The 26562-nt window shown below is 57.4% G+C and overlaps 1 protein-coding gene and 1 long non-coding RNA gene across 5 annotated transcripts; one reads left to right on the top strand and one right to left on the bottom strand.

Moving 5' to 3' along the window:
- Window positions 1–1157: 1157 nt before the first annotated feature.
- LOC105236927 lies at window positions 1158–12620 on the bottom strand. Of its 3 annotated transcripts, none has more exons than XR_004624800.1 (3): window positions 10662–12620; window positions 8137–9801; window positions 1158–4473 (listed from the first exon to the last, which is right to left on the bottom strand). It is a non-coding gene; the product is annotated as an uncharacterized LOC105236927 (long non-coding RNA). The 3 variants fall into 3 exon arrangements; XR_004624798.1 differs by lacking the exon at window positions 1158–4473 and having other exon boundaries at window positions 7792–9801; window positions 10662–10953; window positions 11316–12620; XR_004624799.1 differs by lacking the exon at window positions 1158–4473 and having other exon boundaries at window positions 7792–9801; window positions 10662–10953; window positions 11130–12620.
- GATA2 (GATA binding protein 2) lies at window positions 7054–21386 on the top strand. Of its 2 annotated transcripts, XM_034658870.1 has the most exons (7): window positions 7054–7797; window positions 12834–13043; window positions 13699–13975; window positions 14412–15053; window positions 16831–16976; window positions 18789–18914; window positions 19412–21386. In XM_034658870.1, exons 3-7 carry the CDS (start codon window positions 13747–13749, stop codon window positions 19709–19711), a joined length of 1443 nt encoding a protein of 480 aa, XP_034514761.1. In that variant the 5' UTR covers window positions 7054–7797; window positions 12834–13043; window positions 13699–13746; the 3' UTR covers window positions 19712–21386. The 2 variants fall into 2 exon arrangements, with proteins under 2 accessions (XP_034514761.1, XP_034514762.1); XM_034658871.1 differs by lacking the exon at window positions 12834–13043.
- Window positions 21387–26562: the final 5176 nt, after the last annotated feature.

Consider the following 26562-nt stretch of genomic DNA (forward strand, 5'->3'; position numbering starts at 1 on the left):
TCCAAGGCTACAGTGACGTTCCTTACAAATTTCACAAGTGCAAGGACATATCTATACCCCATAAATGGAATTACTGGTTCAAAGCATAAATGCGTTTATAAATATGATAGTGTCACATTGCCTATCCCACCCCCAAGAGTCTATTTGTTGGCACTCCCACCAGCCTGTCTCCCCATCCCCGTAGGAACATAGTATATAATCAAATGTTTTGGTATGGCTAATACTGATAGATATAAAATGGTATCTCAAAGTGTTTCAGGATTTATTTTCAAACAGCGTTACATGGTATGATTTACACACCATCAAGTTTATTCATTTTAAATGTACATTTCATAAATTTTAGGAAATTTATAGAGTTGCAACCATCACCACAATCTAATTTAGAACATTTCCTCTCTTCCTAAATCTTTCAATGTGTCTTAAATTTTCATTTCTCTGAGTGAGACTGAGCATGTTTTCATCACTCTAAGAGCCATTTCTAGTTCCTTTTCTGTAAATTTTCTGTTCACACCCTTTGCCTGTTTTTTTTCTTATATTTTTGTCTTATTGATTTGTAGGCACTCTTTATATAGTATGCTCTCAGACTAGGATAAGTGCCTCTCCCCCAAGCACCCTGTGTTTCCAGTTTTCACAGGCCGGAATTAACAGAATCTCTTAGAGTGTCTGCACCTTCCCCACCCTGTGAGTGGTCTGCATGCAGTGACCATATCGGGTTTCCTTCCATGCCCTCCCCTCTCAGCACAGGACCTGACCCAGAGTAGGTCTCTGCAAACGTGCTTGGATTGAATATCTGTAAATATATGTTCTTTGCCCCTCAGAGTTCCTGTCACAATTTGGGATGATGTATTAATCTGTGTGGTTATGTCTGACTGTTCCCTGAGGAAAGGTACCATAGCTGTTCTATTCAATACTGTATACCCAGGGTCCAAAACAGTGTGGCCAAGTGCATTATTTTAAAGTGTTGGGGGCGCCTGGGTGGCACAGCGGTTAAGCGTCTGCCTTCGGCTCAGGGCGTGATCCCGGCGTTGTGGGATCGAGCCCCACATCAGGCTCCTCTGCTATGAGCCTGCTTCTTCCTCTCCCACTCCCCCTGCTTGTGTTCCCTCTCTCGCTGGCTGTCTCTATCTCTGTCGAATAAATAAAATCTTAAAAAAAAAATAAAGTGTTGACTGGATTTATTAATTTATTATTAAGTGGTTTACAGTATACCTGGAAGGAGCAAGATATTGGAAATTCTACCAAAGGATACAGAGAAGGAAGGCCGAAACCAACACAGCCATGGCACATGGTATTTCTATGAGGGGACACATCCCTGACCGTGGGCTTGAAGTGGGTGGGTGAAGACCCAATTGCACAGGGGGCTGGTGATACGGAACTCCAGCCTTACATTACTATGCAAGAATGTGGGCCCAGGGTATCCATTCTTCCAAATTTTCAAGAGAAGCTGGAAATGAAGTTCTTTATGTGAAATCTCCCACTTTGAAATGTTGGCGACAATTAACGCATGGGTTCCTGAGACTTGGATTGCCAATTTTCAAAGCCTGGATCACAAAACTCGTTTTAAATACATGCTTATGAGTAATTCTCATAACCCTGGAGGGAGGTTTGCAGAAGCAGACCTAAGGCTCAGAGTAGGAAAGTGACTTGCCTAAGGCCACCCAGCCAGAAGGGATGTGAGTGTGTCTGTTGGGGGGAGTCCTGGCCCAAGAGCCTGCATTAACCCAAGCTCTTCTCCTGGGAAGAACAGGGAGCTAATTTTCCGAGTCCCTGGGCAAAGCCTCTCACAGGGTTTGTCTTAAGCCCACCTGAGCAGGGTGAAGCTTGGCCTGGAGATGCGCTGGCTGTACTCCCACCTGGAAGCCCAGTCGGGCTGTGGCCATCTCTATTTCTAGTTACTTCACTGTCCACGTCCCACACATAGCAATTAATCATCACCGCCTAGTGACAACTTGGGTATAATTATCTTGTATTATGAGTGAAGTCTCACCCGGCAGCCCAGGCCTTCCCAGACAGGCCAGGGCTGCCTGAGAACACAGGGTAAGAAGTGTTCTTTGCCCCCACGAGCAAGGCAGGCGCGCCTTGCAGACAGGCCTCCGTGGTGCTCTTTCTCTTAAGTCCCAGGCCTCTCTGGACTTGCCAGAGGGGGCAGGTTGGGAGAGCCAGGCATCCTGCGGCCAGGGTGAACAAACCACAGGGGAGGGTAGGGGGGATGGTCTAACGATATGATCATGAAAGCAGGGCACAGTCTGGCCCACTTGCTCTGGCCTCCTCTGCTCCCCATTCACTCATTCCCAAAGTTATGCCTGATGGCGACCAGTTGTCAGAGGAGATCCCAGCCCCTGGGCTATTGCTGGGGAACAAGACAGACTCCCTTTCCCCAGGGAGCCTAGCATTCCAGTGAGGCAGGAGAGCCGGCAACGTGCCCAGAGACTAGTTTACGTTGTGCGAAGTACGTACTCTAAAAGAAAAGTGTGAAGGCTCAGTTTTGCTCTCTGAGGGGTGACATTTGAGCAGAGGCAGTATACACTCTGGGTGGAGGGAACAGCAGACACAAAGGCCCTGGGGTGGGAATATTCTGGCTTGTTCAAAGAACAGAAGGACGGCCACTGTGACTGGATCAAGAAAAGGGGGAAATAGGTCTGAGTGATCAGCAAAAGCTATCACACAGGTTCCAGAGGAGTTTGGCTTTTACCCTAAATTCAGTGGCTACATTCTAAAAAATGATTTCTTGGTGCCAACTAAGCTGCGTGACCTTTGACAGTTTGCTAGGTCTATAATTTCCCGCCACCCATCTTTTCAAGAAACACTTATGGAGCATCTCGTGTGTGTCAGCCCAGCCCTGGTGACACGGCAGTGACAAAACAAAGCCCCTGCTTCTGGAGAGTCCACCTCCGGGAGGAAAGGACCCCTACCCTAGCTCTTCTGCCTGGTGACTCGGGTTCAGGCTGCCGGCTCCCGGGGACCCCACGCGGGACACCGGCGGCCGCCAGGTGGCGCTCTGCGACTGCTCAAGGGCGGCCACACGGGGGTCGCGGGGCCGGGACCGGACCCCCGGCGGGGGAGGGGCGGCCGGGATGGGGGGCGGGGCCCGCGCCGCAGGTTCTGTGACTTTGGGTTTGACCTGCCTGGAGATGAGCTAATCCCGCCGTATAATAGACTCCGGGGAGATAGGGAAAATGGCTGCGGCGCTATCTGCGTCGCCATGGGGACCATCGCGCGCGCGCGGGCGGGGCTCGAGCCTGGAAAAATACAGCCTTTGTCGGCGGCGCGTGTCATTCACGGCGCGGGGACCTCGGGCGGCGGGGCTCGGGTCTCTCTTTCCTCAGGTCCGGCGCGGGGAGGCTCTGGGGCCTCTGGCAGGGCGTGCCTGCTGAGGCGGGTCGGGACCCCTGAGCGCTCCCGAACTCCTCCGAAGACCTCGCTCCCTTACACACCCGCACACCCCGTTCTGGGTCACTAGCACATCCATTCCTTCTACTGTGGCGTCTATCACACCCGCACACCCCTTTCTCTCCCTGCCGGCTGGCTCTTCCCCGAGCTGGAGAGGGGTCCCAGCTCCCCAGCTCGGGCGTCCTGAGCCTCCACTGGCAGGCGCAGCCACAGGCCCCAACGACTGCCCTTCCTCCTGGACCCTCCGGCACACACCCGGGCACACCCAGGCAGATAGATGCACAGCAGCACAATGGCCCTCACGCAGATCCGCGCACACGGGGCGGGGGGAAGCACTGGCGCCTCGCGCACTCCCTCCGTGCTGGCAGTCACAGGTACGTGTGCATGCATGGGCTGACAGGCCCGTTATGAACCCAGAGCGCTGAGTAGGGTGCAACACCCGCAGGCACACAACACTCAGGAGAGTAACACACGCATGTCCAAATAGACACGCGTCCTGGTGGCAGATGACACCACCACCTGTGTGCACTCCTAAACAGCCTCCTCGAGGACAGATACATCGAGGCACTCACAATACGCTCCGTCACCACTCCTGTACACATGGATTCGCATACCCACTCTTTCACACACGTGTCTACCCACCCTGAGTAACATGCATGCCTACACACTCACGTGCAACACCCCTTTCTCTGCGCACCCTCAAACAATCTTGGCTGGGCCATCCCCAGGCACTCAGGGCACACGCGCCCACCACGCATGTGTGTGGGGCTTGCACATCTGCACTTTCTTGTAGTCCACTTCTTGGACATGCCTGCATGCACACCAATACCCTTTCTTGTTAGTGCCCATCCACTGGCACGCGCGAATGTCCATCCAAACATGCTGGGCACACCCGGGGGCGCACACGCGGGTGCCCCCGGCAGGCAGGCAGGCAGGCAGGCAGGCGGCGCGGGCACAGGGCGCCCAGCGTGCCCCCCGCGGACGGCTATCTGCCTGCCCATCAGCGCGCGGATCTGCGGTGGTAAATGATGCATTCGATGGCGGGCGCATTTGTTGTGCGCGCTCTGAAAGGGCTCCGATAATCTGGAAGGCAGAGATAAGGAACACCATTTATTCCGCGGCACTTTGGAAACAATTCCCAGCCCTGTACAACCCCATTCTCCGGCAGCCTCCGGGAGCCGGGCAGATAACGATTGGCTATTCATTATCTTCGCCGGGAACAAAGATTAGCCGGCCGAGATGAAAAATTACCCCGGACAGCGGCGCAGCCCCGCGCAGACCCCCCTGCCCGCCGCCGCCGCCCGTGCCTCGGTGCCCCGCCCGGTCCGCGGGCTCTGCGCTCACGCCTTCCGGGCCCGCAGCCTGGCGATCGGCCTCCGGCGCTCGCGTCGGGCGCGGGGCTCGACATTGCCGCGGTCCCTCCATCAATCTGTCCATCCTGCCCAGGCTGCCTTCCGCGTCCCCACTTTTCTCACGTTCTATTTGGGGCCCTTCCTTCTCTCCCTCTTCTCCCACTGCTCTCAGAGCCTGTCCGGGTTCCCTTCTGTCTTCTCGTCTCTCTATTTTTGTTTTGTTTTGCTCTTTCTCTCCTCTCTGTATCTCTCCCTTGTCCCTCTGTCCGTGTCTCTCTCTAATGAACACTCTCACTGCTTTTGTTCCCTTCTCTCTGACTCTTGCTGCCACTTTTTAGTTGTTTGTTTTTGTCTGTTCCTGCATGTCCCCAACCCACCCCTCCATCCCCTACTGGTGTCTCTGTCCCTCTATGGCAGTTGGTTTTAAAAATCTGTTCTTGGGTCTCCCTGTCTCATCCCCCATTCCCTGTCTCTCTGGGTCTTGCCATTCCTGGGCCTCCATGCCTCTCAATCTACCCCCACCCTAGAGGGCCCGCATCCATGGGCCTCACACCCCTTCCCCTCTTAAGGCTGTGTTCCTGACTGCAGACCAGAGGCTGGGAGGCTCCAGCCGGCTCTGGCCAGCCCAGCCCAGCCCAGCAGAGAGATGGCAGGTGGGGTGGGGGGTGTAAGACCTGGAATCCCCCCTCTGAAGAAACAAGACAGAACTAGAAAAGGCACAGTAGACATGTAGGCCCTGCTGGGTTCATGGGGATTTGCTCTTGTGCCCCAGCACTGGCTCCCCTGTGCCCCTCCCCAGTGAGGCTGGGGGCCTTGGGAGCGGGTGGTCCCAGCGAGGCCAGCTCATTAGAGCAGTTATTCAGCATGGCGCTGGCGTCGGCAGATAAGCTTATCAGCTCATCTCCCCCTCCCACAGACAGACAGAAAGTGCCCTCGCAAATGGCACCCCGGAGCTCCACTGGCCGCCTGCCCTGCCAGTTAGGGATGGTGGGTGATCTGGGAAGACACACATACTGTGTGTCACCCAGGGACACACTCCTCCCCAGACAACAGACACAGGGTAATACCGAGTAGAGATACACACATAGTTCAAAGATACATTCATATACACAGATGCCCATACCCTAGGTAAACAGACACAAACACCCACCCCAGCACATATCAGTTCATACACAGATCTACACACAGATACGCAGACACACTTGGCTACACTCTACACTGTCCACCTTCCCATAATCAGTTCAAAGATACAATGATACACACCCAACACCCCGTGCTGGTAAAGACAGACACACACACATGCACACACACCCCAATTCATAGACACAGGATCCCAGACACACGCTGCTACTGACCCACATAGGGACACACGCCAATTTATAAATAAACACTTGGAAATACTCACACCCCATCAAATGATTCATGGACACAATGATCGCACAGATACACAGCCACAGGGACACAGATCCAGTTCCACAGAGACACTCTCCCACATGCACTTTGGGGGTCATGCTCTGAAACAGCCATACATAATACACAAACTCTCAGGGACCCACAAAACACAGACTCTCAATATACAAACTCTTAGGGACGCACAAGAAGAAATGGTTTTGCAGACTTCCCATGTGCTCACAAATGCACATGCAGGGGCACTCAGGACAGATATCTCCTGCGTGTACACAGCAAATACGCATGCAACACAGTCACTATCAGCTTCAAAGAAAAACCCACAGATAGAAGATGCCCACAGAGATGGGGGGCTGGACACTCATCTCTGGGACACACACTAGTTTTCCCAGGACCAGGGACTTCCCAGTCCTTCCAAAGAAAAGCACTTTCTCTTTGGGCCCAAGATCCCCAGGCCACTTTCACTCCCCCAGGAAAGCTGGAATGGGACCAGCCCCCCACCCCTGCACTGTGGAGTTGAATTCTGAGGTAAGGACTTTGGAAGCTCAAGGATTCCCCTAGCTCACAAACCCAAAAGCATTCTTGCTGTGAAGACTCCCACACCCCCCTTCCACAGACAAGCCCTCTACTCCCTAGCTCCCTCCTGTGAGAGGGTTCCTTGAGGATGGGCCAGGAAGACGCCTCACACCGCACTCCTGAGATGCCCTGATCTGCTCTGGAGTTGGGGAATTCGGGTGGGGGTATAGGTGGTGAAGGAAGAGGCTATGTGTCTACATTTAGCGGAATCAGCCTGGAAGTGAGGGACGTGTGTGTGTGTGTGTGTGTGTGTGTGAGCGTGTGCATGCCGCGCGTGCCAAATTCTCAAGCTACATTTGGGTGTGTGCACGTGTGCCGGTGTGACCCACATCTCCCGGCTGAGGATGTCCACGCAGCCACAGCTGTGGACGCTAAAGCGTGTGCACAGATGTGTGTGCGCGTGAGCACTACTGAAAGGACGGAGAAGGAGGAGCAGGCGGTTGTGTACGTGTGCGAGCGCTTGTGGCCACGATTCGTGAGGGTCCCCGGAGAGAGTCTCCAAAAAGAGCCGTAGCAGACTTTCTGAACATACATCCTCGAGAGCAGGGGTGCTCATTTATGCGCCTCCGCGAGGGCGGGAGTAGTCTGGAGTGTGGGCGAGTAGGGTGTTGCGCCTTGAGGTCCTAGCGGCCCTCGGCCTGCCGCACGGAGGCTGGACCAGGGAAACGGGGCGCAGAGCTCTGGGCACCCTCCTGCCCCCCTGCGGCGCTCCCGCCCCCTCAAAGTGCTGTCGAAATAAAAAGCAGCGGCCGCGGCGGCCGGGGGAGGGGAGGGAGAGGCAGCGGGAGCGAGAGGGAGGTAACAAGGCCAGCGCCGCCCGGGCTCGCCGCTCAAGCCTCTATCTCCTGGCTGCCTTTGCCCCCACCCCAGCCGGCCCCCGTCGGCCACCGGGCGAACAAAAGCGGCCCGCCGCGCACCATGCGGCCAGTCGGCGCGCCGCCCGGGCCGTGCTGGTGAACGCCGCCAGCCCGCGCCGGGCTCCTGTGGGCCCACCTAGCCACGCACCGCGCTGTGCGCCCCGCTCCTCTCCGGCCCCGTCCACCCGGGGGCGCCGCCCGCCGCACCTCGCTCGGTAAGTCCCCCCCCATCTCCGCCTGGCCAGGGACCTTCTAGCCCCCAGGTTTGGCCCACCCGGCCCCCTAAACGCGGTCCGCCTAGCCCAGTGGCCCCTGACATGTGGCCTCCGGGGTTCGCCCTGGTCCTACCAGCTACTCGAACCACAGGTCATAGGGGCCTAAACCTGAGGGAGTATTTGCGGAGTTGAGGACAGCAGGCCCGCGTCTGGCCTCCCGCTTTCCCATTTCTCGGATGCAGTTACGCATAGGCCGCGAGCCCCGGTTATTCCCAGTGCCTCGCAAAGCGCCCCACCTCCCGGCCCCCGAGCTGGGGTCTTTGTCTCGGCCGCCCCCACCTCTGGGCCACGGCGGTGGAGGCGCCCAAGCCGGGCAGCGGAGCCGGGGCTGCACCTGCCGACTGGTCCCGTGCGCCGGCTTTGCGCGGCTTAACCCGGCTCGCTCCTGCGTGCGCCCCCGCGCGCCGCGCCCCGCGGCCCTTTATCCTGTATGGCTGGGGTGCGGGTGGGGGAGAGCGCCGGGTCTGGAAGTCTACCCCCAGCCCCAAGCCAGAGTCGGAATCTGTTTAGTGGGATTTCAATAAGAATGGGGCCGCCGCGGGCTCCGGGATCTGCCGCCGGGAGGCGTAGACGGCGGTCTGGGTCTGTCTGGACGCCGGGCATTTAGAATCCTTCGGCGGCGGCCAGGCTTGAACTCCAAGTTGCCCCAACCGCGAGGGGAAAGATCCGGCGTTCAGGGCCCCCGGGAGTGGCGGCCGCTCCTTTCCCGGAAAACACGGAAGGAAATTCGTTGTTTTGGAAAAAGCTACGTCTCCCGGGGATAGGGAACATCTGGCGGTGAGCTCCGGGTCTACACAGGCACCTAGCGATGGGATTCGTTTATGAGTAGGCAGGATTCGAGAAGCAGGTAGGGCCAGCGCGGCTGCCCAGGCGTCTGGAGAGCGTTTCCCAGCCGGGTTGACAAATTGCAAACAAATTGCGTCTAACGAAACGGATTTACCAGTTGTCATGCTGCCGGGGCCGCTGGGCCGCCAGGCACTCTGAGTAAACCGCGGCTGTTCCTGAAGCAGGGTAGAAACGTCGCCCGATTGCTGCAGGTCTCAGCAGGGCCCATGCGGGAGGCTGTCCGGCTTGGAGGTGCGTGGTCAGAACCTGATAAGGAGACACAGGATCTCCCAGGAGCCTCAACCCAGGGCACCAAGACTTCTAGGACTATGGGCCCCGGGTTTTACGATTCAAAAAGGCCCAAAATACGTAAGGGGTGGGAAAGCCAACATGGTGGCCAGGGGAGAGGGGCCTTCACATTTGGGGGGCTGGACGTGAACCCCAACGAGCAGAAGGGGCTGTTGGAGCCCTGGTCCCTCCATTGCAGAACCCCTTTGGAGGAATGGCTGCAGGCCTGAGCAGCTCTGAGGCCTTGCCCTATGGGGATTTCTGAACCCCTCTGGCTAAAGCAGCCCCCACTTCCTCCTCAGTTCCCCTCAAGGCACATTGCCAGCGTGGGGCTGGGAGGTCGCTGGGTTGACAAATATCCCTATGGAAAGCAGCCCCTAAGCAAACTGGTTTCTTTGACTCTCCCCTCCACTGCCGGCCAATTAGATGCCCGTAGGAAAAAGTGGGAAGAATTAGGTTACAAAGAGAGGGCAAACTTATGGTCCCAGAGGGGCTACCTTGGATGACGGAAGTTTAAACAAAGGGCACGGAGGGGAGGGCCATGTAGCATGGGGAACACCGGGCAGCTGAGAGCCACGGCCCAGGCCGGTGACGCCCTGTAGAACCGGGCCTCTGATCCTTGGGCTGCCAGCTCCCGGGAGAAAGCAGACTGAGCTGAACGGATGACCCATGGTTTCTCGAGGGGTCTCAGGCCACTTGAAAAAGGCAGTTAGAAAATTCAGTTTCTCTGCTGCCCTTCCCCAGTCCTTCCTGAAGTCTTACTCTTGTGTAAGGAAAGAAGTGACAGCTTCTCAGTGCGATCAAAAGGCAGCACCCGCATAAGCAACAACCCTTGGAAACGAACAAAAAACATGAAAAAGGGAACGCGTCCCTCGGAAGGTGTTCTGGAGACCCCGAATCCTGAGGCTGTAAACTGAAATAAGTCTGCTCTTCTCAGGCACAAAGATGTCCCCCGCAATCCCAGCCGATTTGTGGGGGCCGCCCTGATCCTTCCCCGACGTTTGTTTGGATACAAGTGATAGGATGGTCTTCGCTGCCTACTGGGCAAGATGCCTGGCTAGGGTCCCTTGGTCTGTCTGGCATACAGGTACACTCATGATTGGAGTGGGGGGTGTTTTACCCGTCAGCTGGGCCTTATCCTGCCTGGAGCCCCTCTTTTCTCTCCCAGGCGGGTACGCAACTGCGGGAGAACACAGCAGTCCCGCGTCCAACGCAGGAGCTCCAATCATAGTGGAGGCCTCGCTGCCCGCTGCCTGCCAGCCTTTTGGAGGAAGGCAACCCTGGGGGGGCCTCAAGAGACATGGGGGAGCTCCCTCCTTCCCTCTCCCCCTTTTTTCTCTAGCCCGAATTGCGGGAAGAGAGACTGGTGAAGATCTCCCGAGGCCCCTGCTCAAGCAGTGCTTAACTGCCGTGCTAAGCTCCTATGCGCGGCGATTTTCTGAGCCGCCCAAGCGGGGTAATTAAATCCCCGCCCGCGCTCGGTTCTGCGCCAGGCCAGCGGGCAGCTCGAGGCGGCTGTTCAGGCAGGGGGCTCGGCCAGGCTGGTCACCTCCACTCCTGCGGTGGCCACGCTGCCCCGGAGGGGCTTCAGCTTGCCCCGGAGGAGCTTTTAGCCGAGTTCGGAATGACGAAACTGCAGACCCACCCAGAATGGGGGCCATTTGAACCACGGGGGAAATAGAGCGAATTACCTGTTTTCCCGAGGGCCCGGAGTGGCCACGTCCCTGGAGAGCCAAGGCGCTGATCGCAGCCCCCACGGAAAGCTTCCGCTCGGCTCCGGCGTTACGGCCCCGGGGCCGGCAAACGGCTGGCTGCCTCCTGCGCTGGGTCCCGGGGTCCAGGCTGACGGGGCAGCCTTGCCCGACACCTGGGATTGTCCCCGAGGCCGCGGTGTCTTTGATAAGCTCCCGCTAGGCTCCAGGGACGCAAAACAGGCTCAAGGCTCCGACGATCGCATTTTACGCGTTGATGAAGAGTCGTAAGCTAAAGGCAGGGAGGAGAGACAGACTAACAGAGAGGCAGCGAGTCCGGGCCGGACCGCGCGCGTTGCGGGAAACGCGAACCGGAAGGCACTGAGGCCAGTCACCTGCCCGGCCCTGCCGCGGAGGCCCGGCTCCCGCGGCCTCGCGCTCCCACTCCCCGGCCCCGGCGCTCTTTACCCGGCTGGCGCCGGCCTCCTCTCATGCGGAGCGGAGTTCCGAGAAGCCCGGGCGGGCTCCGCACGTCCCGGAGTGGAGCGGAGAGGGAGGCGCAGCGGGCCGCCGGGGCAGGAGGGTCCCTAAGCGCCCGGGACGCGCTGGTTCCCAGCCAGATGGGGCTCCGCGCCTCCGGCCCCGCGTCTTTACCTGCGCCAGGGCCTGGGACCGATGAACGGACAGACGGACGGAGAGGCAGGAGGAGGCCCCTGGCCCGTGCCCGCACCCCCCGGCGCTGCCCAGAGTTGGCCTGGGAGAGGGCGACTGGGGCGCGCCCGCGGAGCTGGGCCTGGCCGGGAGCCCCCCGAGCCGAGGGGACCGAGGGCTTTCCTCCCTCCTCGGATTATTAAAAAGTTCATTTCCTGGCGAATCGGGTGACGTCAGGGGCCCGGCGTCGCGGTGGCGGGGCCGCCCGGCCGGAGAAGCCGCCTCCAGTTACCCAATTACCGACTGTCAATCCCGCCGCCCCTCCCCCCACTCCCGGGGGTGGCCCGGACCCCCGCCCTCTCCCCTGTCCCGGACCCACCTGGGATCCCTCTGGGCTTCTACTCCGAGAGCCATAGACTCAGCTAAGGGAGAGGGACTGGAGGACGACGATTACTCCCCCTTACCCTCGCACCTGTCTCAATCCCCCCAAAGTTCTTTGTTTCCGAGCCCCCCACCCCCCGGCCTCCCTCGTCGGCCTTAGGCTCCCTTCGAGCCTCGGTCTCCTCGGTCTGTATAATGGGAGAGAGCAAGGAGATTTGTGCACGGGGCCCACTCCCCCCACAAAGCTGGATCTCTGCACTGGAGGTGTGTGGAGAGCAGTTCCAGGTGACTTAGGGGACGGAGTTCTCAGTCTACCGCCTCCCTCTCCCCAGGGGCCGCCTCAGGGACCCCCGGGAGGGAAAAATGCCTCCTCCTGCCCAGAGGCGTCTCCTTCGAGCCGGCGCCGGCGCCAGTCCGGGTCTCCATGGCCTCGCCCCAGGCAGTTCGGCCCGCTGGTCTGCGAAGGCCACGCCCGGGAAGGGGACGCCCCCTCCCCCTCTCTGGAGCCGCGAGCCAGGCCACCTCCACCCGGTCAAGCACAGCCCTAAGAGGCCTGTTGTCCGAGGCCCAGGTGCCCACTCGAGCCTTGTAGTTCCTGCCCCTCGCTGCTCCTCCTGTCCCGCAGCTCTCCTCCCAACCCCCTGCCCAGCCAGAGCCCGAGTCGGGGGGGGGGGGCGGGGAAATGGTCTGGGTAGGTAGTTGGGACTTCAACTGGCCACGTTCAGCTGTAAAGGAGGTGGGATCCGAGAGTGGAAGGGCTGGGGTCCCGGGGAGAGGACACCCAGACACCCAGAGGGTGCACGACCCGTGCTCCCGAGGAGGGGTCCCCAGTTGGAGGTTAGGTACTGGGAGGAGGGCCCTGAGGTTAGGGGGATCCAGGAGTGTCCGCAAGAGGGGGCGCAGCAGTCGGCCAGTGGGGTGAGGGTCCTGGCGGGGGGCTTTGGCAGCAGGGGCCGCCGGGAGGGCGCTGGGAGGGGGCCCGCCGGGGGAGGGGGGCAGGCCCGCGGGTCAGTCCGGGAGTCCGGCGGACCGGGAGTTGCGGGCTCAGCCAATGGGGGGCGGAGGCTGGGCGGCGCGCGGCGCTGATTGGCTGGCGCGGGCTTCTTAGGCGTGCACGGCCCCCGCTTCATGTCTGTGCAGGAGTCGCGAGCTGGCGCCAGGGCGGCCGGAGGATGCCGAGGGGCCGGAGCCGGGCGGGCCTGAGGCCGAGGCGCGCGCTGTCCCCCGCTCCTACCCCGTGAGCCCAGCCGCCCGAAGCGCGGTTCCTGAGCCCGCCACTCCCGGCACTCCTGCCGGTGCTGATCCCCTGTCCCCGAGGCTGCGGCCCCCGCTCCCCGCGGCGCTGCGTGTGTAAGTTTGGGGTGCGAGAACTGGCCGGGGGCCTGGGGCGCGCCAAGCTCTGAGAGGTCTCTTCCGGAGCTCAAGGCCGGGGCCAGGCTGCGGGTGACTGCTTTGGTGTGCCTTGGGGAGAGGTCCTGATTGTGCCGCCTGGGAGTGCGCGCAGGGGGCTGGCTCCCAGCCGCTGGGGCTGCGTGTGCGTGTTTGGGGGGGGGTGGTCGTCAAGCCGGTATGCGTATCTGGCGCCAGGTGTGGGTATGTGCGTGTCGCTGGGATCACGCGCCCCAGTGGGTGCCCAGCCGCCTGTCTCCAACTTTTAGTCTGTGTTTATGTGTTTGTGTGCTGGGAAGGAGGGGGGTCGGTGTGAGTGTCTGACTTAAAGTGAGACTCTGTGTTTGTTGGGGTAACTGCTGTCGGGGCTTGTCCCCGTGTGTGACCCGGCGTGCACGAATGTGTGGCCTTGGGACCGGGGGTCACCATGTGAGTGTGCGCGGCTGAACCCTCTCCTCCGCCTTCCTTTCGTTTTGAGCTTTGAGCTTTCCTCCCACCCGGGACTGTTCCTCGGCCGAACTCGGCTGAGGCGCAGCGGCGTGCGGGACTCCGCGTGGCGGGACTTTGGGGGTGTCAGGCCGTGGCGGCGTCCCTCACGCCCCCTTCCGTCGCTCAGGGACGCAGCCACCGCCTCGGCCCAGATCCCGAGTCTCCACTGCCGGCCATGGAGGTGGCGCCGGAGCAGCCGCGCTGGATGGCGCACCCCGCCGTGCTGAATGCGCAGCACCCCGACTCGCACCATCCGGGCCTGGCGCACAACTACATGGAGCCCGCGCAGCTGCTGCCTCCGGACGAGGTGGACGTCTTCTTCAACCACCTAGACTCGCAAGGCAACCCCTATTACGCCAACCCAGCCCACGCGCGAGCGCGCGTCTCCTACAGCCCCGCGCACGGTGAGCCCCCGGCCAGTGGGTGACTGGGAGCCCAGGCACGGCGCGCCGCGCGCCTGGCGCGGGAGGGGAGGAGGGCCCGGCTGCCTGCTTCCCGGATGTGAGATCCGCAGGAATCGGAGCAGCTGAAAAATTGGGGCGGGAAAGGTGTGGGGGGGCAGCCTCTTGGGGTGGGTTTGGGCACCCTCGGGTTTCTGCCCATTTCCAGCTGGCATGTGGGGGTTCCCTCCAGGCCCTGGTCCAGTGGGGTTCCCTCTGTGCCACTTGTCCTTCAGCTCCGGACTGACATTCTTGATTATTGCCGGTTGGGGTGTTATGTTTCTGGTTTTCTTTGGGAAGAAGGTTACTGCTGGTTGTTTTGTGAGTTGTGGTCCTGTGTATCGGAGCCCTAGTGAGGCTCAGCCTGTGCCCAACCTGACCCCTCTCCCTCCTCCTGCAGCCCGCCTAACGGGAGGCCAGATGTGCCGCCCACACTTGTTGCACAGCCCCGGGTTGCCCTGGCTCGACGGGGGTAAAGCTGCCCTCTCCGCGGCTGCAGCACACCACCACAATCCCTGGACCGTGAGCCCCTTCTCCAAGACACCGCTGCACCCCTCAGCTGCTGGAGGCCCAGGAGGCCCCCTCTCAGTGTACCCAGGGGCAGGGGGTGGGAGTGGGGGAGGCAGCGGGAGCTCTGTGGCCTCCCTCACTCCCACTGCAGCCCACTCTGGCTCCCACCTCTTCGGATTCCCACCCACTCCGCCCAAGGAAGTGTCTCCCGACCCCAGCACCACCGGGGCTGCCTCTCCAGCCTCCTCTTCTGCCGGGGGTAGCGCAGCCCGGGGGGAGGACAAGGATGGCGTCAAGTACCAGGTGTCCCTGACCGATAGCATGAAAATGGAAAGTGGCAGTCCCCTGCGCCCAGGCCTGGCTGCCATGGGCACCCAGCCTGCCACACACCACCCTATCCCCACCTACCCGTCCTATGTGCCGGCTGCTGCCCACGACTACAGCAGCGGACTCTTCCACCCGGGAGGCTTCTTGGGCGGCCCTGCCTCCAGCTTCACCCCTAAGCAGCGCAGCAAGGCACGCTCCTGCTCAGGTAAAGGCCCGTGCCAGGGACCTGGTGGAAGTGGGGTGGTTTGTGCGTCTGCATGTGTGTGTTTGGGGGGAGGAGGGCTGTGATATGGGAGATGGCAGCAATGTCAGCCTTCCAGATCTGGGCATGGGTGAGGTCCCCTTCCAATAGACTCTAACAGATGTTTGAGACACCAGAACGAGGGAGAGGGAGCCCTAAAACTTTTGTCCTTTTCTTAACTGTTCCCAGTGGTCCCCAAAATTCGTTTCCCTCCCCCCCCTTCCTTCCAAGTTTGGCCACTGCCAGACCGAACACAGAACGGGAACTCCCCCTTCCCTTCCCTTCCCTTCAGCTTAAGTGAAAATTTCAGCAGCCTCTTGACTTAGTGTGTGAGAGAATGCAGTACGCAAGCGACAACAGTGAGGCTGTGTGTACGTGTGTTTGTGAGTGTGTATGCGTGCTGTGGGTGCACCGTAGGTGCTCCAGACCCTCCAGGAATCTGGTTTTCCGACTCAATCAGTCCGATCTTGGGATTTCGATGTTTCCCAATCTCCTTGGGAGATTTCCCCCAAAGCAACATTCCCAGGACTTGTTCCTGCTCCCTGCCCCCTGGCGTGTCCTTCACTCTCCCTCCCTGAAGGCTGGAGTGAAGGGGATAAAGCTGTAGGTGCCTCTGCCCCTTTGCCAGAGGAGACGGCTGGAGCCAAGCTGGTTTGTCCAAGAATCTGGCCAGAGAGCAGAAACCAGGGCCGGTACGGGGCTTTGGCTTTCAGTGCCTCCTTCCCAATCCCTTTAAGCTGAGGAAGAGAAAGATTTTTTAAACTTTTACTCTTGAGTCCAGGAACCTTTTCAGGAATCTTTTCTTGCCCGTATATATCGACAATTTAGTTGAAACTAAATGGGGAAACATTTTCCCAGGCTATGTGATGCCAGGGCATCCTGCCTGATTGCTGCCACCACCTCGGGCACCGACCTCAGCCCCACCTTGGGGTCCCATTCTGCTCAGGCCAGCTACCCCGCCTTTAATTAGCCCCTTCTCCCAAGTTTGTTTTACACAATCTATTTGAATTCCAGTTGGTCTTTTAGCAACAACAACAACAACAACAAAAAAAAACCAAAACCAAAATCCCAAAAACCCACCATCGACAGAAGACCAAGGTCACTTAGTCTACTTGGCTTAAAAATGAAAGGGCTTATGGTTTATTTTATTTTAAAGAACACTGCCTTCGATCTGAGTCCGGGACTGAATTCTAGGGCCTCAGCGGAAGAGGGGGAAGCTGGGGAGAAAGAAGGAAATCCCCCTGCTTGGAGAACAGAAGGAGGGTAGGAGCTGAGGGCAGAGAATCGGGAGGCGGCAGACACAGCTGGGGAAAAGGGGGAGACAGAAGAGAGGAGGCAGAACTCCAAAGCGAGCCAGAGCCCTCCCAGGCCCAGCCAGGTCGAGCGGGGCGACTCCTGCCACCGCCCTGCTGTCGGCAAAGTTTGCTGTAAATACCCTTTCATTGTCGAGCCGAGAATCCCTGGGGCCCTGGCCCCACTCCTCCCTCCTGCCCCGTTTCCCTTCCTTCAAGAGAGGGTTTTGAAGAGGGAGCTTTGGCCTTAAAGCTACTCTCTGAACTCCTCTCCTGCGGGGGAAACCTCCTCCGGGTCCCTCTTCCTGCCCAGGGTTGGAGCTAAAAGTCACCCCCCAAGCAGCCGGGCCGAGGCAGACCGCTGCCTGGTCGGCGCCCGCCCACCCCTGGCTCTCTCCCATGACCTTGTCCGTTAAGCAGGCCTGCTGTCTCTCCCTGTCCCCCTTCAGAAGGCCGGGAGTGTGTCAACTGTGGGGCCACGGCCACCCCACTTTGGCGGCGAGACGGCACCGGGCACTACCTGTGTAACGCCTGTGGGCTCTACCACAAGATGAACGGGCAGAACCGGCCACTCATCAAGCCCAAGCGGAGACTGGTAGGCGCGGGGCAGCAGGTGGCTGGGGAGGGGGCCACTAACCTGGGCCGGAGCGGGTGACTTATTTAAAAAATAATAGTACCACCCCCAAACCCTCCCAAGGCAGCTGCTTTGCCTCTTGAAATCCTTTTATCATTAAAATCACTTGGGGTCGCCCTTCTTTTAGGCCAGATTTTTTTCGAGCCAGATTTCCCCCTCTGCGGCCCACCAGGTACCCTCACCCCACCGAGCTCAGGAATCCCCACCGTTGAGTGTCCAAGGGCCCAACTCCTGTCCCCTGGCCTCTGTTTAACTCTTTTTAAAAATAGGGCCATGAAGTAATTTTCCTTGTAGCCCAGCACACAATCTCCTCACGCTTATTTAAATAAAACACACACACTAACCACCAAAAAAACCTGCCCTTTATTATTTTTCCATGGAGTCACCTATACTGTGTATTTTCATTTGAGTGATTTAAAAAAATGCCCTTTCGGATCTCCTGCCGGAGTTTCCTATCCGGACATCTGCAGCCTGAAGATAAGGAAACTTCGCGTATCTGTTTCCGGACCCCGCGAGTTTTAGAGCCTCTCTTCGGCTCAGTCCTGCCTCTCGCTGGGCTGTTTTGAAATTTCTAATACCCTCCACTCTGCAAATAATGCGTAAAATGCTAAGAATAATAAATATATTTTTTTCAGGGCGAAGTGATTTACGAGGCTTAAATCGCTTGCCGCTTTGGGGGCCCCCTTTCCCCACCCACCCCCCAGCGAGGGCGGGGTGAGGGCCCGGGTGGGGGTAGGGGTGGAGGATGCGGTGTTGGCCCCTGAGTCAGAATTCCAGCTCCAGGCCGCTTACTCACCCTCACCCTCCCCGCCCCCAGTCAGCAGTCCGGCAGGTCCCTCCGTCAGACCAAGGGAGCAAGCGAGCTCCAGCCTAGGGCTGTCCCAGCCTCTGCTGGTCTCCTTCCTCCACCCCCTGGCCTTCGGTTCTTTGGGAAGTTTTCGGGGGTGCGGAGAGTCGTGTGCTGTCACTGTGGGGCTGGCGCTGGTGGGCCCGCAAGAGGGGATCTGCTTTCTCGGGTCAAGACTCTCTTACCTTCCCTTGTTAGGAGCCTTCAGCTCCCTTCTCCAGAAACCAGACACTCATTTCCAGACCACCTCTGGCCTGCATTCCCTGAGGGGCTGCGCGGCAGTCAGCAGTCTGTGGTTTGGGGTACAGGGTGCCGGATGGACCAGCCTTGTGCTGATGGAAATGTTCTGGCTCTGCTCTGTCCACTGTGGTCGTGACTGTTGATTCCTTGAAATGTAGCTAATGCCATAGAAGGAACTGAAGTTCTAATTTTATTAAATTGTAGTTCAGTTGAATTCGAACAGCCCCCCTGGCTATGGTACTGAACAGCTCAGCTTTCCATCTCCCTAAACATTTGACGTCCCTACCCTGGGCTCTGTGTGGCCCTCACACCCAGGATGGTGGATTTTGAAAGGAGTCGTGAGGGAATGCAGCTCCAGACCCAGGGGCTCCAGGGAGACTGAGCCAGCCTCCTCAGGGCCTCAGTTTCCCTGTTTGATGGTTGGTGGCAGTGGCTAAATTGTCCTTTCAGCTCTTGCAACCCATTGATTCTGCGATCAGGCTTCTGAGAGTTCTTTATTCTAAGTTCTGCGCGGGTTTAGGTCTCAAATTCTAAAATTCCATGGCTTCTGAGATGCCTGGATTCCCCTGTGAGCTTTCCTGCTCCCAGGCTCAGTTGGCAGGGACGGGGGTGGGGTGAGGGTCGGGGAGGGAGGTCGAGGTGGGGCGTGGGAGCCCAGCCTGCTGACGCTGCCCCTTCCCTCCCAGTCGGCCGCCAGGAGAGCCGGCACCTGTTGTGCAAATTGTCAGACGACAACCACCACCTTATGGCGCCGAAACGCCAACGGGGACCCTGTCTGCAACGCCTGTGGCCTCTACTACAAGCTGCACAATGTGAGTCCGCCCCGCCCCTCCCTGGGGACCCAGGCTCTTTGTGCTGCCAGGCGAGGGGCCCCAGCCACAGTCTCCAGCGTCGCTTGGCTTGGGAGGCGGTGGCAGCCGGGCCAGCAAGCCCTGAGTGCCAGAAGGGCTTCCCGTAAGAGGGGGCAGGCCGGCTGGAGGTGTGTCCCACAGCGGCGGGGCGGGGGGGCCCTGCAGGTCTGGGGAAGCGGTGCCTCTTTAAAACAAAAGGTGGGCATGGAGTTTGGTCACATCCATGGGGAGCTGTGCTGGCACTTAGTGGGCTCAACGCCCTGCCCTGTGGGTCCCACACAGTGAAAAGCACCTTTCCTGACAGGGGAACATGCTGGTGGGAAGACCTTGATGGTCAGGGGAGGTTTGCAAGCGGGGCCCCCGGCCCAGACCTGCCTTTGCCCCGCGCGGAAGCTGGGGTCGGGGTCTTGTTCAGGGAAGGGAACCGGACCTCCTGAAGGTTTTGTGGTTGCCTTCAGGTGAACCGGCCGCTGACCATGAAGAAGGAAGGGATCCAGACCAGGAATCGGAAGATGTCCACCAAGTCCAAGAAGAACAAGAAAGGTGCAGAGTGCTTCGAGGAGCTGTCCAAGTGCATGCAGGAGAAGGCCTCCCCCTTCAGCGCCGCTGCCCTGGCTGGACACATGGCGCCCGTGGGCCATCTCCCACCCTTCAGCCACTCGGGACACATCTTGCCCACCCCAACGCCCATCCACCCCTCCTCCAGCCTCTCCTTTGGCCACCCCCACCCATCCAGCATGGTGACCGCCATGGGCTAGGGAGAGCCCCCCAGAAACGGACAGACAGATGCCGAGGAGGGTGGCTGACAGCACAAGGCTGGGCGCCCCTAAGCAGGGTGGGCCGAACCCTTAGCGGCCTGCCCTTCCCCGAAGACTGATGCCACTCCTGCTAGCCCAGCCAGAGCCCCAGGTTGCCTCTCCTGTGGGCACTCCACTTGGCCGTCAGCGGTCACTGTGAAGATTTTCACCCGGGCTAGGGGGCAGGCTTGGCCCGGCTTACTGCCCAGGTGGGGTTTCCATCACGGATGATTGTTTGGAGAACAGAACGGACAACTTTATAAAGAGAAGAAGAGGGGGGCAGGGGACAAACGAAGAAAACTGTTTATAGAAGGAGAAGGGAGTAGGCAAAAATAATTTATTTTGCTCTTGTTTCTAACAAGGACTGGGGAGACGTGGAGGTCTGAGATGCCCTCTAAGTTCTCTTCTGGGTCTTTTGCGCCAAGTCCTGCTTGGCCCATCTGCTTGCTAGGGCTCTGGGGGTAGGTGTGCGGGGGGACGCTCGGCCCACACCTTCTCCTCTGGCTTGCTTTCCCGAAACAGCTGAAGCCCAGGTTGGGCTGAGCCCGGGCAGCCGGGCCACCAGCCTAGGGAAGCTGAGCGGTGCGTGCCCTGGCGGCCAGGCCCTGGAGGGCAGAGACAATCATGGGCGGTCCTGCGCAGATTCCCAGGCCAGGGCTGGGTCACAGGAAGGAAACAACATTTTCTTGAGAGGGGAAATGTCTCCCAGATCGCTCCCCTGGCTCCGAGGCTGAAGCCGGTGTGACCCGTGTCCCCTTAACGAGCCTGAGCCACAGCCTGACCCCTCTGCCAGGTGAACCCCTGTACATACATCCTTTTTCTGCGGAACCCCTCAACCTCCCTCCCCTCCCACTCTGAGACAAAAGAAAAGAATATATATATATATAAAAGACTGCATAAGCTTAACTCGCTGAGGAGTTAGTTGTTTTATTTTTAAACTCATTCTGGGTCCAGTCAATTGTACGTTGCCACGGAAGCCCTTGCCATGGAAAGGAATAAAACCTACAAACCAAGGCTGTAGCTTTGCAATTATTTTTGGAAAAGTACTTGGATCCCACAGTCTTAGGACGGGGAGCCGGGGGCCTGGGGAGGGGCCTTGGCTGCTCTTGGCTTCCAGGGGCTGGTCTGGCAGGTGCTGAAGGCAGGAGTTGGGGGTGGGTCCAGGGAGAGGCCACGACCCTGCTGGGGTCCCTGGAGACTCCTGGGTTCTGCTGGGCTATGCTGTGGCTGTCTGGATCCTTCCCAAGGTACAGCTGTACATAACTATGTCCGAGCTTAGATTCTGTATGCGGAGATGGGGTGCGGCGGCCGGCAAGGGCCCGGCCTGGGAAGAGAAACGTGCCCATGTAGTCGACCAAGTGCAATAGGGGCCGGCGATCGCTGCGGGGGGTGGGGGAGGGGGGGCACCACAGCCAGAAGTAACTTATTTTGTACTAGTATCCGCATAAGAAAAAGAATCCGCAGTATTTTTTGTTTTTATGTTTTATTTGGCTTGTTTTATTTTGGATTAGTGAACTAAGTTATTGTTAATTATGTACAACATTTATATATTGTCTGTAAAAAATTGTATGCTATCCTCCTATTCCTTTAAAGTGAATACTGTTAAGAATAATAAAATACTTTTTGTGAATGCCTCTAGCCAGTCTTGTGGGCTCCTGGGCTGCTGAGTCCTGGGTGTGGCAACAGAGAGTGAGACCCAGGGAAGGTTCCTCTGGGCCCAGTGATTTGGAGGGAAGGGCTCCTGGAATAGGGGACGGGGCCCTGTCTGCCTAGGGTCAGAGATTCTGACCGCCTCTCCCCTGCATTGCTCCCATCTGAATTTCCTCATTCTCATCCCACTGCAGGTCCTGGTGGCTGGGTGGCTACTTGCTAAGCCGTGGTTTCTCCAGCCTTTGGTCCACACACTGGGGCTCTTGCAGAACCCAACAAAGACCGACCCCACCCTCACGCCCCATCCACTTCCTCCCAGATGCTGATCAGCCCTAGTTTCTGAGCTATCTGATCATCAATATTCCTGTTCATTGACAAATACGGTCACCAATGTTTTTGATTGCCGATTTCATCAATTGCTGTCATTTTTAATCAGTGAGGCTGGTCATTGGAGATAGTTACCATGACTGATATTCTCGGTCAGTGACATGTCTGATCACCAGAGCCTGTGACCATAGACATCTGATTACTAACAATTGATCACCAACACTCAATCAACAATATTTTATCAGTGCCTCTGATCAGTGACGTGCCTGGTCACTGACAGCCACAAAATGTGATCACCAGTGTCTTCAGTGACTGTCTTGGCATACTAGTAATACACCTGGTGATGGGTATCTCCTACCACCAATATTCGTGACCAGCACCTCTATTCATAAATTTTTAATATTCAGTGTGTCTGGGGCCAACATCTCTGATGGCCATTGTGTTTCCTCAGTATTTCTATTCACCATGTTTGTGATTGCTGGAGCCCCTTATCACTCATGCTCCTGATTTCCACTGCGCCAGTCTCCAACGCTCCCAGTCATTAGTGTCCTGGTTCATCAAGAAGCATGATTACCAATGTCACTGATCAGTGTTTTTCTTTTTCTTTTTTTTCTTTTTTTAAGATTTTATTTATTTGATGGAGAGAGAGACAGCCAGCGAGAGAGGGAACACAAGCAGGGGGAGTGGGAGAGGAAGAATCAGGCTTCCAGCAGAGGAGCCTGATGTGGGGCTCGATCCCATAATGCCGGGATCACGCCCTGAGCCGAAGGCAGATGCTTAACCGCTGTGCCACCCAGGTGCCCCTGATCAATGTTTTTCTAAACATTGATAGATCTGATCACTCATATTTCTCTCCAGTGTCTCCAGTCACACTATTTTCATCACCAATGTCTCCTTGACGGTGACTTTGGTCACTTGTCTCTAGGCACCAATATCTCTAACCAACAATATACCTAATGACCAACGTCCCTGATCCTGGGATCCTCTTCCCATCACATTTTCTGTCCATGTGGTCACCGGTGGTTCTGGTGACTGACATCCCTGGCTCCCCAGTGCTAATCAATCCAGCTTTCTAGTGTCCAGCATAGGGCTTGTGGAGTCTCATCTTCCAAGTCCCCGATGACCAGTGTCCCTTATATCCTGATCGCCAGGAGCACTGACTGCCAGTATCCTGGTCATCGGTGTCATCAGCCACCTGTGTCTCTGGTCACTAAATTCTCTAACCATCGCTGTATTTTGTGCCCAGTAGCTCACCCACCACCAGGATCCCTGGATGTCTCCAGCCACTGAACGTGATCACCTATGTCTCCTCTACACTCAGTCATCAAGGATATGGGCACCAGAAGCTTCCTTCACTAACACTCCTGTTGCTCACAACCTCCGTCCCCCGTGTTCCTGATCAATGATGAATGCTATAGCCAATCAATGATCACGCAGATCACTGGGCCCTTCTGATCCTCAGTGTACAGCCACTACCTCTCTGATCATGTGTTTGAATGATGTCATCTCCCATGACACCACTGTCTATAATTACTAGTCATTCTATTCATCTGTCCCTGATGGATGACACCTTTTGGCCCTAATCACCATCTCTGGTAGCCTGGGTTCACAACGATTAGGATTTGTGATGGCCAAACTCCTTGCTCCTTGGCAGCCCTGATGTCCATGTGGTCCAGCAGGCCCCTCCTTTCATTATCCCAGACTGCTGGTGCTGGCAGGCTGCTTGCTTGGACCCAGGGAAGCAAGGGTCCTGTGGAGGGCCACATGCCTCTTGTGAGGTCCCAGAGACCCCAGCCCATCAGGCGAGAGCAGGAGCAGCAAGCCTGGGACTCTGACTCAGGAGCCCCCTGTTCCAGCTGGGCCATTCTACCACCCTACTTGCATCCTTTTCTTATAGAATAGAAACCTAGAGCAGGTAGGCGACAACCTGGTGTGTAGCTGGGTGGGCACTTGCCTGCCCATCTCAATGCACAGTGGCCCTCTCGGCCCTTCCCCAGCTCACGGCATTCTGGCCTCCCCTCCGGGCAGCTGTAGCCGCAGTGAGGGCAGGGATGGTCCTGCCCTCCTGTGCCCTGGCTCCTGACTGCAGCCTTGTGTGTATGATCAAGTACTCAGGTGTGCACGTCTGCCCGCCTGTTGAACACCTACACACCGGGTGCTCTTCTAGGCACGGGGGCTGTACCACTGAATGAAACAAACAGGAATTCCTGCCCTTGAGGAGCTTACCTTCTATGCAGTAAACACAATAATGACTCTGCCTGGCCTCTGGCAAGCTGTCCTATTACCTGGTCCAAAATCCAGAGCCCAGAGCCAGAACCTCGAGTCCGGGGCGTTGAGTGCACAATTGGTCCCCCAGGACTCAGAAACCAGACCCAAAATACAGACCACAGAGCCTGTCTCCCCCAAAATCCAGAACTTAGAGCTTGGAGCCCAGAATCTAGAACTTATATCCAACTGGGGCCCAGAACCTAGAACTCAGAATGAAGATCTCACAACAGAGAGCCCAGAACATGGCCCTGAGCATGGACCCTCAAATCTACAGCCCAGAGCTTGGAGCTTGGAACCCAGGACTTGGTGCCATGGGTATGGAGCCCAGGGCCTAGAATCCAGATCCCAGAGCTGCAGTGGCTGGACCCGAAGGCCAGAATCCAGAGCCCTCACCCCCCACCCCCCGTTTCTCTATTACTACCCTGGTTTTATTTCCTTCCTACTACCAACCAATATTTTTGGAGCACCCAGTGACAGGCACTGTCGAAGGTGCCAGAAGCTGCCCTCAAGAGACAAGCAGATGAGTGGATCCCCTCTCCCTGTAATGTCAGGTCCAGGAGTCGGGGTACTGGGTCTGTTGTTCACTATCGTGTCTCCATCGCCTCTAACGGGCTGAGGTAGGTGCTTCCCAAATGTCTGTTGGCTAGATTCATTCACTTGTCCCAACTTACCCCTGTTAGTTGTTGGCGTTCAGGGATGCGGATGAAACACACACACCTTGCCCTGATGAATCAGCTCTCTCTGGCTGCCAGGAAACTCCTGGAGGGAAGGGGTTGTTTCTGACAAAGGCAGCAGCCAGAGCCGGGGAAGGCTGTGCTGGTCGTGGTAGGGATGGTGTCGAGTGGGCAACCACAGGGAGCAGGGAGCCATGTGGCTTTGGAGGCCCTAAGTTCAAGCCCCAGGCACTCCTGCCCCTGCAGCTCCTGCTCCCTCCTCCATAAAATAAAATAATCAGCTCCTAACAATGACTCCTGCTGCCTAGAGTCATTGTGCGGGTAAACAGTTTCGATTTTGTGGCCTTAAGCTCCCAGGCAGGGCAGGGCAGGGCAGGCAGGCCAAGTGTCGCAAGTGGCCGCCTTAGCAGGGAGATGGTGCCTTTATGATTCCGCGGGGGGCCTGGCGCCAGGGCGCCTGGGTTGGGTTGGCCTTTGTTCCATCTGTTTGCACCCAGGTGGGGCCGGCCCGGCCCAGGGCCCCTTCCTCCCTTCTTCCCGCAGGGACGCTTCAAGTCCAGCTTCTTATTCCCATTTTCTGTAGGAAGAAACCAACCTCCCTTTGTAATTTGTAGAGACCGTCTCTGTCTTTTTTTTTTTTTTTTAAGATTTTATTTATTTATTTGATAGAGAGAGACAGGCAGTGAGAGAGGGAACACAAGCCAGGGGAATGGGAGAGGAAGAAGCAGGCTCCTAGCGGAGGAGCCTGATGTGGGGCTCGATCCCAGAATGCCAGGATCACGCCCTGAGCCAAAGGCAGACGCTTAATGACTGCACCACGCAGGCGCCCCGAGACCATCTCTGTCTTTCTCCAAAAGTCCCTCCTGCCTCCTGGTGACCACTACTAGAAATAGGGAAGGCAAATAGCTTTCCCAGTCCCCAGGGCCACAGAGTGGACACTGCCCCAGGGGAACAAGATTTGGGAGGAATGTCTGCCATCCACCTGATGGAAGGGAAGGACAAACTCCCCTGAGAGGCAGGGAAGCAGTCAAACACCCAGGGATCTCCTCCTAAGGTGAGTGGGCTCCCCTATGTGAGTTAATAGCATCAGACAGTAAATCAGAAGTCCACTGTGCATGCGTGGGGAGAGGGGGATTAGGTAAAATGATAAAACGATTCAAACTTTATTTGTAAAAACTAACAAGACCAGCATAAGTCAGAAAATTAGGGAAATAAAGCGAGGCGTGAGTGTAACACATTCCAGTATTAAGATTCTATGATCACAATCTTTCAAACCTGTGGTTCTACTCTAAGAATAAGGAGATCAATGGCTCAGACTCCAGTAAGCCCGAAATAGACCCTATTATTTACAAGATAATGGCTGTTAAAGGAGGTGTCCTGGATCAATGCAAGGGTGGAGGGTTGTTCAAGCAAACGGAGCTGGAACTGGTTAGCATCTCACTGGGTGAACACCTAACCCAGACCTGAAACCAGAGGCATGGGCCTTACCCAGCCAGCAGACAAATTTTGATTTGGCTACATGATGTTTTGCAAAAGTATGGATGAGTTGCAAATGATTTTAAATTAGGAGAGTTACTTAAAAATAGGCAGAATTTCTGGTCCCAAGGGGCCATTTTTGCCTCTCTCCCCTCAGGAAGTCCCGCCTCCATCTCCACCCCGTCCCTCATGCCCACATCTGCCTGGGTCTTGGGGATGCTGTTTGAGTCCTGACATCATCACACGTATCCTATCACACATTCAAGATTTATTAAATAGTCAGTCTTGAAATCAACCACTGCAATCCACCTGGATCACTCCGGTTGGTTTCCCCACAGATAACCTGGCAGAGGGACCACGAACTCCAAGGTTAAGTTCGGTCTTTCTAGGAACCAAAGAGGGAAAAGGAAGTTGTTG

Source organism: Ailuropoda melanoleuca, chromosome 4 (assembly GCF_002007445.2).
Source record: "Ailuropoda melanoleuca isolate Jingjing chromosome 4, ASM200744v2, whole genome shotgun sequence".
Classification (NCBI taxonomy): Eukaryota; Metazoa; Chordata; class Mammalia; order Carnivora; family Ursidae; genus Ailuropoda; species Ailuropoda melanoleuca.